The sequence below is a fragment of the Centropristis striata genome, chromosome 8 (assembly GCF_030273125.1).
Source record: "Centropristis striata isolate RG_2023a ecotype Rhode Island chromosome 8, C.striata_1.0, whole genome shotgun sequence".
NCBI classification, from domain to species: domain Eukaryota; kingdom Metazoa; phylum Chordata; class Actinopteri; order Perciformes; family Serranidae; genus Centropristis; species Centropristis striata.
The window spans coordinates 10,220,927-10,236,231 of record NC_081524.1 but is presented as its reverse complement, the minus strand read 5'-3'; the positions used below and the strand labels follow the sequence as shown (position 1 = coordinate 10,236,231).

Here is a 15,305-nt window from a genome sequence, read left to right as displayed (position 1 = left end):
TTTTGCTCTCTAAATAACTGTTTAATCCAAAGGTGAAATAGCTGAGTTTGATTTCTACAAAAGCAATTTTGTGTTTGTTAATGATTTCAAATATTGCCCTGAATATTACTGATGTAGCAGAAACAATGTCACGAGGCAAGTGGATTTTTTTTTTTAAACCCCTAAGGTTCAAAGGTCACTGTTGATCCTGGAAATAGCAGCTGACCAAACACTGATAGCACTAAATTACTGATAATGATGTTAATCAAGCCTTTAACAACAAACAGCAGACTGTTGAAAAGAAACATCTTATGTGAGTCGTTTAAGACGAGTTGACATTTGAGAAAGGTGCAAATTTCCATATGACAGTTGTCGACTAGTTCAGGTGTGAGAGAGAGGAGAAGGACCTGTTTCATTCCTGGTTGGAGAGGAAAAAGAATTTGCAAAAATCTGGATGTAAAAAAAAATGATGAGAGATATTTTATATTGGTGGTTTAGTGGCATAAACAGAAGTGCATTAAGAACAGAACATAAAAATGAATAAAATCCAACATCTTTTTCTGTTATCAGATTCACAGAAGTGACAAAATGCTGCTCCTCTTAATTATAAACACACTTACAGACATAGAAAACATTTTTAGACCACCCTTGTTTTCTTCAGTTTCTTGTTCATTTTAATGTCTGCTACAACTAAAGGTACATTTGTTTGGACAAATATAATGATGATAGCCATAGCTCATAAGAGTTTAATTTAAGAGCTGATATCTAGCCATTTTCCATGGTTTTCTTGATAATGATTTTGGTTATTATCAAGAAAACCATGAACAAAATGGCTAGATTTCAGCTCTTAAATTAAACTCTTACTAGCTATGTTTGTTGTTATCATCATATTTGTTCAAACAAATGTACCTTTAGTTGTACCAGGCATTAAAATGAACAAGAAACTAAAGAAAACAATGGTCAAATGTTTTTTTTAATTTTTATCTTCTGCTCTTAAAGCATTTCTGCTCAGTTATTCATATCTGAATATATTAAGCTAGAGGACAAAAAATAATAATTGTAAGTGATTTAATCTTTACATCTGCTTCTACAAACTGCTGAGGAGCTGACAAAACAATGTAGCTTCCATCCTAAATATTAAAGCCTCCCACAACTACTAATCTGTCTTTGTTGAAATAACTGGAATTAATTACAAAACAAAGTGTTCACACATGTTCCGACTTTATTCTCAACAAACGCTTCAACCAAGCATTCACACAAGATGTCACCTGGTCATCCTGTCTCTAATTTCATTCATCATTTATTTTATTTTGTCTCAGCTAAAATACAAACAAAAGAGTGCCTGCATAAATATAAAAACATGACATACTTTGATAAAACCTCTTTCTATCTTTTCTTCACAGAGCCACTTTTCTTGTCTGACTTTGTCTTCTTTGCGTCTTTCTTTCCTTTCGACAGATTCTCATAAACGTCCTCCTTGTTTCTGGAAATAGGGGAAGAAAAAGCTGATTAGTGATTCATTCAGATTCAGTCCTGTGTATTTTTATATACCAGGAAACATTGATTGGACACATCTTTCTTAGAAGAGAATCAGAGACGCTGGAGAGGTTAATGAACGAGGCTGCTGCATGAGAACGATTTAAACAGACTATCACTCAAAGCTGGCAGCCAACTCTTCACAGCTCCAACTGGGTCAAAGTTCACAGTGTTCGGGGCTTTATTGTTCAGTGTTGTGAGCTGCTTTATTTCTTCTCTAATTAGTTAATTAGAGCATTACTCAGTTCATAGTGGTTTCCGGGCTCAGAGGTCACAAAAACACTCAACTTGTGTACTTCTGACATCCATTAAAGGGCCAGTCCATTTTTAAACACTATTTTTATACCATATTGTCACTGGCGTACTGCTTAAATGCCAACAAAATAATACATTTTCTCCTCAATGCCAGCTGTATCACTAAAGCTCTTAGCTGCTGTTACCATTACTTATTTAGGAAGATATTGTACAGCCATAGATAGATAGATAGATAGATAGATAGATAGATAGATAGATAGATAGATAGATAGATAGATAGATAGATAGATAGATAGATAGATAGATAGATAGATAGATAGATAGATAGATAGATAGATAGATAGATAGATAGATAGATAGATAGATAGATAGATAGATAGATAGATAGAAATTGCACTTCCAGCAGCAGTACAACACCAATACAATGAAATACAATAGAATAAAGTAAGAAACTACACTGTAAAAAAAGAAAAAAAAACACTTTTGTTTTTACGTTAAAAAAAACCAGCAGCTGTGGTTGCCAGAACTTCACCGTGATAAACACGGTAGAACTTTTTTTAATATTACGCTAAAAAGATATTAGCACTGTTGATTTCACATTTAAGATTGCCATTTTATTCAATTTTTTAGCGTATAAAAAGTTTTTCCGTCAAAAGAAACGCTGTTTTGCCATATAATTGACAAGAAAATACTTTATAGATGCCGCACGAATTCAAGATTTTACCATTAAATATTACAGTATATTTTAGTCAGAGATATGGTGTTAAGTACATTTAACAGTGAGAAAAAGTATATTTTACAAAAGAAAATGCCAAAATTACAGTGATGCTTGTATAAATATTACAGTATATTTTTGTTACACACATGTATAGAGTATTTTACAGTAAAAAAACTGTTAAAAAATACTGATTTGGCTGATATATACATTTACAGTGTTTCATTGTTACTGAAACTGAATTAACTCATTTATCATTTTAAGGTCTTTTACTGTCATGGTTTAGCAGTTTTTCACCGTAAAAATCTACAGACATTTTTTACAGTGTAGTATGAATGTCCCTGTGTAACATGTCTTATTTTAGTGTAGAGCTTAAGTATCAGGTATCATTCAATCATTTGGATGTTTCTCTGTGAGGAAACGAAAAGACAGGCAAATTCCAAAAGACAAAAGTCTCGACAAATAGATGCAACCGATAACCGATAACCGATAAGCAGACAACTATGAACTTTACATCTGCACAAAATGTCCATTTATTTGTTGAAATATTTCAGTGGATAAATAAAAGCTTTGGCCTGCTGGTGGTGCTATAGGAGTGAATGCAATCAATCCAATAGCTGTTGAGCTATTTCATTCTCATGGTGGACTTACTTACTGCTGCTCTGAGGGCTCCTTGTTAAGAACATGGTACATACTGGTACTTATATAGGTGCTGTAGTGCATACAGTAATCCGATTTTCCACAGGGATAAATCTTCCAGCTGCATTTCTTGTATTTAGTGCCAGTAGTCACCGTTTTTTTTAAAGAAAATATTCTAAAAGACTCAAATGAATTAAGTTAAGATTAACATTTTTGCAGCATAGTCCCCCAGGATAAACTAAATAAATGCAAGTGTCCAGCTGCAGCTCTATGTATCCTCCCTCCACCCACAGCTCCTTCTCTCTGCACAACTGTCAGCTGACGTAAGAAGGAAGGACAGCAGTGTGAAGTTTAGAGGAGAGATGTGAATGTCTTTGGGACATCTAACTCACACACATGCATACACATGCTTTTTCTTTTTTACTTGTACTTCTATCTTGTGAGGGCCCTCATTGGAATAGTAAATTCCCTTGCAAGGTTATAATAATTTTGGATTTAATCAGTTTTTAGAGTGAGTTTGCTAGTTTTTGTTTAGTATTTATTTTTTGAAAATGCTTTAGTTTTAGTTTAGTTTTTATTAGATTTAGTTTTAGTTTTTTTGTAATGGGGTATTTGTTGAGTGGGAGATTAAAAGAGGTCACAGTAAATTTTGCCTTTATTTCCTTTGTCTTATCTATCTTCATCATGTATGTAAAAAGTAAAATGTTAAAAAGTTGACAAAGACGAAAACTAAGGACATTTTCACTATAATTAGTTAGTTTTGTAACCACAAAATACAGTTTCAGTTAGTTATCGTTATTTAAAACTCTCATTTTTATTTTTATTTCAGTAAACGAAAATGTTTTTTCAATTCTAGTTTTCGTTATTTCATTTAGTTTTCGTTAACGATAATAACCTTGTTCCCTAGCCCCTTAATCTAACCCTAATACATGGTTACCATAACATAAACCTAATGTAACCTGAACCCTTAAAACTAAGTCTGAAATCTCAAAAAAGCCTTTAAAGAAGTGAGGACCGGCCGAAATGTCCATTAAAAATGTGTTCTGGTCCTCACTATGTAGGAAGTGTGTACACACACACACACACACACACACACACACACACACACACACACACACACACAGGCTCACTCACTTTGAGACCTTCCTTGCCGCTGGTTGGTGTTTGAGTTGCAGATTTCCATATTCTGTCTCAGTTTCCTGGGGAACAGAGAGAGACAGAGACATTTCAGTCATGAGGACACACAGAGCGAGGTCATGCGGCTGGTTTAGTCTGTGTGGCTGATTGTTTTTTTTGTCTCTGGGTCAACGTTCATCTTTCACAAGCCTGTCTCTGATAACCTATCATTCAGCTGGCACTGACCAAACTGTTTAAATCAGCAGCCAAGAGTGCAAAGGCCTATTGACATACATATCTCTGACATGTTTCCCCCTATCAATCTATACTACAGCCACAAGAAAACACTCATTTATTCGTCTCCTCTCTGGATTTTCTGCCCCCGTGTCTCACCATGGAGGCGCAGTCTTTGGCCTTGGTGGTCTGTATGTACTCGGACACAGACAGGTAGATGAACTTGTACTGGGCCTCCGTCTGCACCATGCCGGAGCGCTGGTCTCGCACCATCTGGATGTATTTCGGGATGTCGAGATCACAGTCCAGACCTACAGAGAGAGGTAGAAAGCATTGGAGGCAGTATACAAAACATACAAAAAAAGGAGATGTATATATATATATATATGTGTTTATGTATGTATATATATGTGTGTATATGTATGTATGTATGTATATGTATATATATATATACTTGCACTAATGTACAGTTAGATCTGCATTTATTTATTTTCATTTATTTATTTATTATATAATCTATACCTATATATACTGCATTTTTATACAATTCATCCCTGTATATATTGCAATATGATTCACAATTACTGCTTAATGCACTTCTGGTTAGATGCTATCTGCATTTCGTTGCTTTGTACTTGTGACATGTGCAATGACAATAAAGTTGAATCTAATCTTATCTAAAATATAGTATATTATATATATAGTGTATTTTGAATGTGTTTTTTTACCTATAGATTCAATGGTCTCGATGATCATGTCGATCACCACAATCGTTCCTGTTCGACCGATTCCAGCACTGCACGAATTCACAGAACAAAAAGAGTTAATACATCTTTACATCACTCAGAAAAACGTTTAAAAATGCCATATATTAAATTTAAAGCTCTAGTATATATCATTAATCTACAAATTAATCTTCTTCTTTTCTTTTTTCCTATTTATTGTGTTGTATTATAATAAGTCTCTATAGGTTTCTACTGTTTCTTTATTCCCACTTGTGTTTATTATTTTCAAAGATTTGTAAAATTAAAATATATGAATTTATATCGATATAAAATAAATTAAAATGCTATATAAACATACATAAATATATACACTACTAGTCAGAAGTTTGGACACACATTCTCATTAAATGTTTTAAAAAAAATAATTTTCAACATTGTGGATTAATTCTGAAGACATCAAGAGGTGGTTGCTTTGAAGAATCTAAAATATAAAACATATTCTGGTTTGTTTAACATTTTTTGTTTACTACATAATTCCACATGTGTTCCATCATAGTTCTTAAAAAATGTATAATGTAGAAAATATAATAAAAATAAAGAAAAGACATTGAATGAGATGTGTTCAAACTTTTGACTGGTATTGTATATATATACATACTTTATCCACTTCGGGGTTATATTAAAAAATAATCAAAATATAACAATAATGTCCCTAAGGATGCAAAAGTGTTATTTTACTATAAAACAATTAAAACAAAGGGATTGATTGAAGGGAGTCACATGTTAGAAGTGTTGGGAACAGTTGTGTCAAGAGAAAAGTATTGGACATCTTATTACGCATGTGTACAAACCAAAACACTTACACAAGCGCCACGTAATCATCGAAACAACAAGTTTTAAAATAGCACAAGCTGTCACATCACACGGGGAAAATTCCAAAAGGATAAACTGTCAGTTGACTCAAAAACCTTTTGTTCAGCTACTACTAATCTTAATCCTGAAAATGTAATCATTTAAATCTTAAACCTCAAAGTGTTATCAACTAACCTACGATTATGAAATCCCAGCCTGGTAAACTCAGTGCTGTGATGTCATTCACAACTTTACACCAGTACAGATGTTTTCCACATCACATGTTTAAAAGTTTCAGGATTTACGATCTCCCTGACACATAATGTGACCCGACATGTGGAAGAGCCTTCATCTGGGAAAGATATTGAGCTGTCCTGTAAAAATGCATTATTGTCCTTTCAGGAACGGAGAATAGTAACAACAAGCAGCTGATTTATGAATAGGGGTGGCACTCAAAATGATTTGATCAGACTTTTAACTTTAAGGTCAAGATTTAATAAACTTTTGATTCCCAAAGATCAACAGATTATTGGTTTTATGTCCTGACATGTGTTATTCATATTTTCTTCTTTAAAAAGATAAGATGAATTGGATCAAGTGTGATGTAAGTGCCATATTTTTCTGGAATTTATCTAATTTCCAATTCAACAATCCTGCTTGGATTTTAATAAAAATCAGAAATTGAAATCAATCATTTTTTTTAATTTAGATTATAAATCATGGTACCCCTATTTATGAAGTGAAAACCAAGCTAAATATTTGCTGTTTCCAGCAGATTATCTCTGTATTATAATATAATATAATGTAATGTAATGTAATGTCATATCATATCATATCATATCTTATTATATTATATTATATTATAATATATTGAATATTCTTGGGTTTTAGCTGTCAGTTGAACAAACATGCAATCTATCATCCCTGGCGGCAAATCAACCCTATTTTCTGACATTTTGTAGATTAAGTCAGTGTTTTGAAAAATGTGCAACAAATAATAAAAGTATTCATTGGTTCAGGATTTCAATCAATGCTCTACGAAATACCACTATAGTTGTTCACATTTATTTAGATATTTATTACCCAATTGATTAATTTAAGGATTGATTTTATCAGCATATTTATTTATTTATCTATGGATTTAATAAATATTGACTGTTATGGCTCTGGGGCCTTACAATCATTATATTTGGTCAGTTTCATCCATGATGCCTTTGGCTCTCCAGGTGTCTCGTACCTGCAGTGGATGATCATGGGTCCAGAATCACGAAAGCCGGCCTGTTTAGAGTTCACTTGAGCGAGGAAGCTGAGGACGCCGCCGGGCTCCTGAGGGACGCCGTGGTCGGGCCAGCTCATGTACTGGTAGTGCCAGATGGTTCGAGATAGATTTGGCTGAGGACAATGGAAAAATGACAGGATTACAGTAATAAAGTGACAGAGGTGAGCAGGCGCGGTGAGGTCAGAGGTGTCTGGAGGTTACCTTGTCCACAGGAGCGATCTCCAAAACGCGGATTTTGTAGTCAGCAGCTTCCCTCTCTGAGGTAAACGTCACCACGTATGGACCCACCTCCTTGGAGCTATCAGGGTCGGGCCAGTACGGCACACATTTATTCTGCACAAAAATACACGAAAACCTCAAGTAAAGTCTAACTTTATCTGCAAGGAAGCTCTGTGCGGCTTCTCTTTATTTAGTTTATGGTTGTTTTTTGTAAATATTTATGTTATTTTGCATATTCTAGCATGTTTAGGTCATTAGTCCTCTGAATTGGACTCTCACCCAATTTAATGTTTTTAATCTTGTTTTTTTTTATATTTATGGCACTGAATGTTTGCCAAGCATGTCGAGGCCAGTTTCTGACCCCAACATTGTTTATTATAACGGAGATAAGTTCACAAAAGTTAAAATCTGTGGGAAATCAAATCAGCTCAACTCTGGTTTATTTATTCTAAATGATTATTATTTACAGTTGTATTTGTCATTATTTTGAAGACTTAAAGTTTTAATCTGTGCTCGTGCTTCTTGCTTTGATACTGACCCGTCCTTTCTCGACCTCTCTTGTTGTCATGACGATCACCCTCGTGTTTTCCTGCCACACCATCTGCCAGAAATCATTGACAGTTGTTGCGAGGCACCCCTGGGTGGCGATGTAAACTTTCTGATCTCCGGACTCCCACAGGGTGTTCTACAAACACACAGAGAACCACAAACAAACATGACCTTTAATGACTCATAAGAAGAGAATATCTGACAGTTTTATATGTTGTTTATGCTGTGTTTGTCATATTGTGTGACTATGAGACTTACTCTGACATAGTTGGCGTTGATGTAATCTGAACCCACAACTTCAGGGTCAGTGTCCTGCAGGATGACCCTGGTGTCATTGACTTGTGAGAAGAAACAACATCAGTTAATGTCAGTAAAATCAAAATGTCTTATAAAATGAATTTAGAGAATAATTATTAGATTAAAAACTCACAGGGAAGAATGTTCTTGTATCTGTTTTTGCTCTTATTTTCAGGCCTCTGGCCTTCTTCTCTGCTCTTTTTCACCTTCGCTTCAAACTTCTGAAGAGCCTGTTTAGTGAGAGAGAGAGAGAGAGAGAGAGACAGAGAGACAGAGACAGAAAAAGAGAGACGACGACTGTGTGAAACTTTCTGTGATCCACATTCAAACATACTGCCTTTGAACCGTATGTGTTAGATAATAATTGTGATAGTGTTGTTTTTGCTGTAAGTGTAAAGTATATACTATAAAAAGTATAAAAAATAGTACAACTACCAATAAAACTTCACAAAGAGAAATTAGATGTGTCCCTTATGATGCCGAATTAGGGCCAAGTATGAAAAAAAAAAAAACAGACCGGGGGAGAAAAAAAAAAAAGATTTACGAGATTAAAAGTGGCAAATCTATGAGAAAAAATTAGCAGATTTATGAGAAAAAAATCATAAAAATAGGCTAGTGTTTTGTTTTTCCAAGGTACTAGATCACCACATTTCATTTGTGGTTTCTCCCACTTTTCCATACAAAACACAATTTTTCCGACTTTTTTTCTCATAAATCTGCTACTTTTTTCTTGCAGATTCACCACTTAAATCTCGTAAATTTGAGACTTTTTTTCAAAATATTACCCCCCTCCCTCGGTCTGTATTTTATTTTTTTTTTCATACTTGTCCCTAATATGCCTTTGAAGTCCCTTGTGTTGCAAAGGGTTGGAAAATCTCTGTGAAATTCCAGGAACATTTCTAAGGGACGTTTAGCTTAACCATTAAGGGAATTTTGTGCAATTACAATACGAAAAAGCATATTTTTTCAAATGTATGCATTATGTGCTTATGATATAGTTAAGGGTTTGTGTCTATCTGCATATAACATGGATACAACCTGAAAAATACAATTGTATTCTCCTATTTCCTGCTTGAATATTCCCCGATATTTTGCAACCCTAGTCCCCACTAAAGTTGAAACAATTAGTCAATTAATCGTTCAATTAGTTTAGTAATTAATTAATAATTTAAGTCAATTCCTTTTCAAGCAAAAGTGCAAAACATAACCCAGTTTCAATTTCCGACTCTGGGGTGTCATGATTGGCATTCTTCATTTCAGAGAGCAAAATTGAGGAACTAATTATCGGATAAATCAGTAACGGAAATCATCAGTTGCAGCCTGAGTCACAACCACCTGCTTAATTTAGTAAAATTAGCATTTTTTTAAAGAAGTTTCTCCATTTTCTTTCACTCCAAAGTCAGGCACACTTTACAGTGTAAGTGAGTGTTTCACGTAAAATGAATTTGATGACTCTTTTAGTGCACTAAGTACTTAAATCCTGCTGTGAGTAAGAAGAATTAATCATAGTATTATGGCATTGGGACATAGTGAGTGTATTCCACCGCCACAAGATGGTAGTATATAACTCCAGATCTGTTCACAGTCAGGAAGTAAGGCTACATTTCTGATGTAAAATTTTCTTTTTCCCACTTTAGTTTCCCACTGTGGATTTTGCAGCAGAGATAAAAACATCACGGTAAGAAACAGTCATGGTGAACATGACCGAGGCCGGGTCAGATCTTACATCAAACTCCTCCCAGAAGCCCGCCTTGCTCTTCTCTCCCTCGCCCTCCTGCTGCTTCTGTGTGGTCTGATCCAGCTGTTTCACTCTGCTGTCGATGTCTGCTGCATTCACCCTGGTGGAGTAATACGGCTGCACAGGACAGACAGACAGACAGAGAGAGAGAGAGAGATTGTGTAAATATATATATACACAATATTGCATCCGACACATTGATATATTGTTGTTGTCTTTATTTACTATTTTTACTTAATGAATTGTATATTTGTCACACATATATTTTATGAAATGTATCCATTTTGTTGTATTGATTCTTATATATTTCTGTTATTGTGTACTGTCAAAATATTTGGAAAAAGTTGTACTAGCGCTTTGGCAATATTGTTTTTTTTTAGCAATCGTGCCAATAAAGCCTTATTTAACTGAGAGAGAGAGAGAGAGAGAGAGAGAGATTGAGAGGGAGGGACAGAGAGAGGGAGTGTGAGAGGGAGAGAGGGAGAGGAAAAATCTTATAATAGAGATGAAAGAAAAAGCGAGCCAATGAACGCAGCACACAACTTCACCATGATCAGTGAGGCCACGTTAGGACAAAGCTGTGAGTAATGTTTCCTATCTGTGGGCTGTGCTGCTCGTCTTTTCAAAATGATCCACAAAGACCTGCTTCTGACATTAATTCAGGATAAATAAGGCATGGTATAAACTATTTTGTGTCCATCATTTGGTAGTGAAGAAGCTCAAATGTTCACCTGTTTGAGATAAACCCAGTTCCCAGAGATCTCCTCGATGCCTTTGCGTTTGTAGAAATCCACCAGGTCTGTCAGCGTGTCAAACATCTCCGAGCCGCCCACTGTGTACCTGTCATTCTGAAAACACACGAAAAATATACAACATATCAGTCGGGATCAACACAGACATGTTGTGCCGAATTGTCTGGTGTAAAAATAAAGATCAGAGTTTCAAAAGGGAAGCAAACGCCCACAAGATTAGAACAAGGTCACCGTAATAAGAGACAGTAATAGTTGTATTAACAAGATTATTCGTACATGTCCTTTAACCAAAATAAACTGAACAATTAGGGCCTCGGGGCAATCGCACCGAGCACTACTGTTATACTGTGGATTTTTTCTTATTCCTCTTCCGGGCGCAATTTCGTCCCGCTACTAGTCCTACAACTTAAAGAGTTGCAGGACAAATTATATATCAAAACGTGCGGTTTGATCGGGATCGGTGTGCTATTACTTTTCTCAACAGAATACGAATTTTTCGTGACATAAGTCGCGAAAAACTGCCCAAAATTTTGCATTGAAATGAATGGGACGGCCGAAAGAAAATGAGCGAAAAAGAACAATAATTGGAGATTTTCACACGTCTACTTCTCCGGCATAATTTTACCTAGAGACTCCATTTAAACTTTAAACAGTAGACACAAGTCTTGTGTATCGGTGTATTAATCCACATTTCGATAGGTCATATAGTTTTTTATCAATCCCTGTTCAATGACCATGATCATTTTTGTAGAAATTCTGAGATTATAATCGGTGTGTATTGCACGGAATGTTCGTGTCAGAGTGTGTGATGTCATCGCTCAGTGTAGAGGGAGAGAAAACATTGTCAAAAAATAAATTTGAAAACTGCGCTCCAGGCCGCAAATTCCACTCTACAGAAATGATTTATACATAGAAACGTACTTCTCACTCACAATCCTCTGGTAAAGCTGTCAGAGTTATAGTTTGGCCGTAGGACGCACAGATGTGCCACCAACATCACCAACAGCCTCATTGGCTCCTATATTAAAAACGCAGGAAGATTTCTGAATAAGGGAAATTTAACAGTTTTTTTAGACCGCTCTAACAAAGCTATTTTTAAATTTTTCTTTAAAAAAAACATATGTAGACGTTCAGAAAGAACTCAGGATGCTCAAAGTAAAGTCGGATCAATGATAGGTATTATGGTTTTGCCAAAAATGCTTTCTGTTCAAGGCCAGAAATTCCAGTCCACCTCTGGCTGCTGTCACTCTTTCGGAACATTAACAGCTGCACACATGCACTAAAGTGCGCACACTCCTCACACATGCATACACATGCTTCATACACACACACACACACACACACACACACAGGTAACTTTATGCGATTTTCGCTACACACACACACACACACACACACACACACACCCACAGGTAGCTTTATGTGATTTTAATTACACACATACACACACACACACACAGGTAACTTTATGCGATTTTCGCTATTCACACACACACACACACACACACACACACACAAATGCGCGCGTAAGCGCGCACACTCCTCCAGATACATGTTTCTCACACACACACACACACACACACACACACATTTTGAGGTTAAAGGGCATAGTTTGAAATCTCTGAAGAATCTCATCATAGTGTACACACACCGGCAGTAGCCCCCGTGGCCCTTTCAGAATTTCCCAGAGGAAATTTTCTAGTTACAGAATATTATATTGTAGCTCCCAAAGAGTCTTTCTGTGACAAAGACTTGCAGCCAAAGTATATTATGTACAAGCGTTGTTGTATTTTTGTGGTTAACTGTTTCCCAACACTTTAATTAAATAAATGACATAATTTTACTGTCATAAATCAATTTTTCTTCATGTAAAACACATAACACACATTGTACAGTACTGTGAAAAGGTCTTAGCCGTTTGGTTAAAAATGCTGTAAAATAAGAATGCTTTCAAAAACAGAAATGTTATTTATTTTATTTTTTTTATCAATTAACAAAATACAAAGTGAGTGAACAGGAGAATCATTTTAATCAAACAATATTTGGTGTGACCACCCGTTGCTTTCAAACCAGCATCAATTCTTCTAGGCTTTTTTCACACCTGTCTAAGGCTTTTGCACAGTACTGATGTTAAGTTACTGATGTTTTCAAAAGAGCCTGAACAATTCATGGGATATTGATCTATCAGGCATAGAGGCATATCAGTACCGACATACAGTCGATAATAACCAAAAATCATTGTCAAGAAAACCATAGAAAATGTCCAGATATCAGCTCCTATATTTAATTCTTATGAGCTATTTTGTTGTTATCATTATATCTGTCCAAACAAATGTACCTTTAGTTGTACCAGGCATTAAAATGAACAATAAACTGAAGAAAACAAGGGTGGTCTAATCATTTTTTCCATGACTGTATATGTTGTCTGATGTGTGTCAATATGAAAACTTTTTATTACGGAACATATGATCAGTGTTGGGCAATAATGCATTAACAGTAAAGCATTACAGTGATATTATTACCTTCCCCAGTAACGAGTAGTGTGAAGAATTACTTATAAAATGGTTTAGTAATAATATAATATAATAATATGTCCCCCCCAAAAAGTAACTCATTACAAGCTGACTTTTATTGCCATCCTGCTGATTTAGAGTCAAATAGCAGCAGGCTGTCTCGAGAAATGAAAAGGCTTTTATTCAGCATATTCCCATTTTGTGATGTTTGGAGGAAATATGACAACATAATCATTGTCTAATATAAAAACTAAGTGCAGGTAGTGAAACTAAGACTAGACTCTTTCTCCTGTGACAGACACGACCTCAGACAACATGAAGCTCGTGGAAATAAAGTTGCACTCTGCGGATGACGACTGTTTCCTTATAATGGTTAAACAACCAAAACTGGATTTTAATTGTGAACCGCATGCTTCAAGTGACAAAGGACTATTAGCGATTGAAGCTGGGATTAATTTTGACGAGAAAGGACGCAACTACAACTTTAACAGGGTGTTACTTAAAAGTAATAAAATCAGGAGTGAAATAAATTAATGTTGGAAAGAAACAATTCATAAAGTTATAATATTACTTTCAAAAAGAGAAATAGTAGTAAGTAATAGTGAGTAATAAATTGCATTTTTATTATTAACTTCAATGTTCATTGATACTGAACATTGAGTACTGATGTTTATTTAGCTGTTTAGTTTATTCGTATTTATTCTTTATTTTCCCAGTTTTAGTTTTTATAATTTACTGATAATCTAATACAATGTAAAATGTGCTTTAACCCTATAAAGCCTGAACCATGAAATAATTGCCAGAAAATTCGATTTTTTTTTTAAACAGGAGTGTTTATTGAACCTGCTGACTAATTTAAAAAAAAATCAACATTAATTTGCAAAGATGAATTCTGATTTGCATCATATTTGATACATCAGGTGTTTTTGTGCAATTTGTTGCTCACAGTTTGTTTTTCTTGAACTGACAAAAACATATAAAGCCCAACACTTTTAACCTATTAAGACTTCGACTTTCCTTTTAACATTTTCCTCAAAAATGCGAAATATTTTTTTTTCCATATAACACAACATCATACATCTGCTGATATAAGGTTTTCACGCAGCAATGACTGATCCACCAGTGGAACCTGCATATAATTTTTGCTATATCTGGTATTTTTGTGCAATTTGTTGCTCAATTTGCTTCTGTTATCAGGTCACACTGATGATGTAGAGGTCTCAAAAACCTGTGTGTCAAATATGATACACTTGGCTAAAGATGGTAAATAATTTTATTTGTTTCAGAAAGCAGAGTTCTGAGTTACTTTGCAGAGTCATATCGGAGCAAAATTGATGCACAGTCAACAAAGAAAAGGTATTTTTTCATTCCAGCTCAACCATCCACGTCATTTTGGTAATCTGGGATTTTTTCTTCTCTAAAATCTGTATTGGTCTCAATAATCCCATATCAGTCAGGTTCTAGTATTCACTGGTACCAGCAGCAGTTAACAGAGTCTTTAGAGGCGAGTACGGTTGGGAAACTGACCTAATCTTCCCCACGCGTTCATGAAAAGTCTTTCCACTAATCTCACATTAATCTTCTGCAGCCCAGCGGTGCACAAACACAATGGCTGCCATTTAAATGAGGCCCTGGATGTTTTCTATGAGGTGAACCACTGCTAAAAATAAAATGCAAAAGCCCTGATGATGACGGAAAGACACAATCTATGAAAATGAGTGTGAGAGGACGAAGCTGTGACCTGAAGGAGCACTGTGAGTATCACCAGCAGCATTTACTGTTAATGTTTGAACACCGGGACACCGTTTTTACATCTTAGATCTTTTTTACTCATATATAAAACAGTTTTTCTGTGAGAACAACTGTTGGTGAACATCTGAAGTTAAACTGTGCCTGAGCTTTATGAA

General features: G+C 35.2%; 1 protein-coding gene across 1 annotated transcript in view; it reads right to left on the bottom strand.

The window, feature by feature from the left end:
- Positions 1–1,116: 1,116 nt before the first annotated feature.
- The window catches only part of ptpn6 (protein tyrosine phosphatase non-receptor type 6), a 24,360-nt gene continuing 10,171 nt past the window's right edge, over positions 1,117–15,305 (bottom strand). The window contains exons 6-16 of the mRNA XM_059340209.1: positions 10,865–10,981; positions 10,122–10,250; positions 8,529–8,625; positions 8,357–8,436; positions 8,088–8,234; positions 7,532–7,663; positions 7,289–7,443; positions 5,203–5,270; positions 4,634–4,785; positions 4,259–4,323; positions 1,117–1,462 (exon numbers count right to left, since the gene is read on the bottom strand). Coding sequence (XP_059196192.1) covers positions 1,366–1,462; positions 4,259–4,323; positions 4,634–4,785; positions 5,203–5,270; positions 7,289–7,443; positions 7,532–7,663; positions 8,088–8,234; positions 8,357–8,436; positions 8,529–8,625; positions 10,122–10,250; positions 10,865–10,981 — 1,239 coding nt within the window. The 3' untranslated portion in view covers positions 1,117–1,365. The remainder of the gene's footprint in view (positions 1,463–4,258; positions 4,324–4,633; positions 4,786–5,202; positions 5,271–7,288; positions 7,444–7,531; positions 7,664–8,087; positions 8,235–8,356; positions 8,437–8,528; positions 8,626–10,121; positions 10,251–10,864; positions 10,982–15,305) is intronic.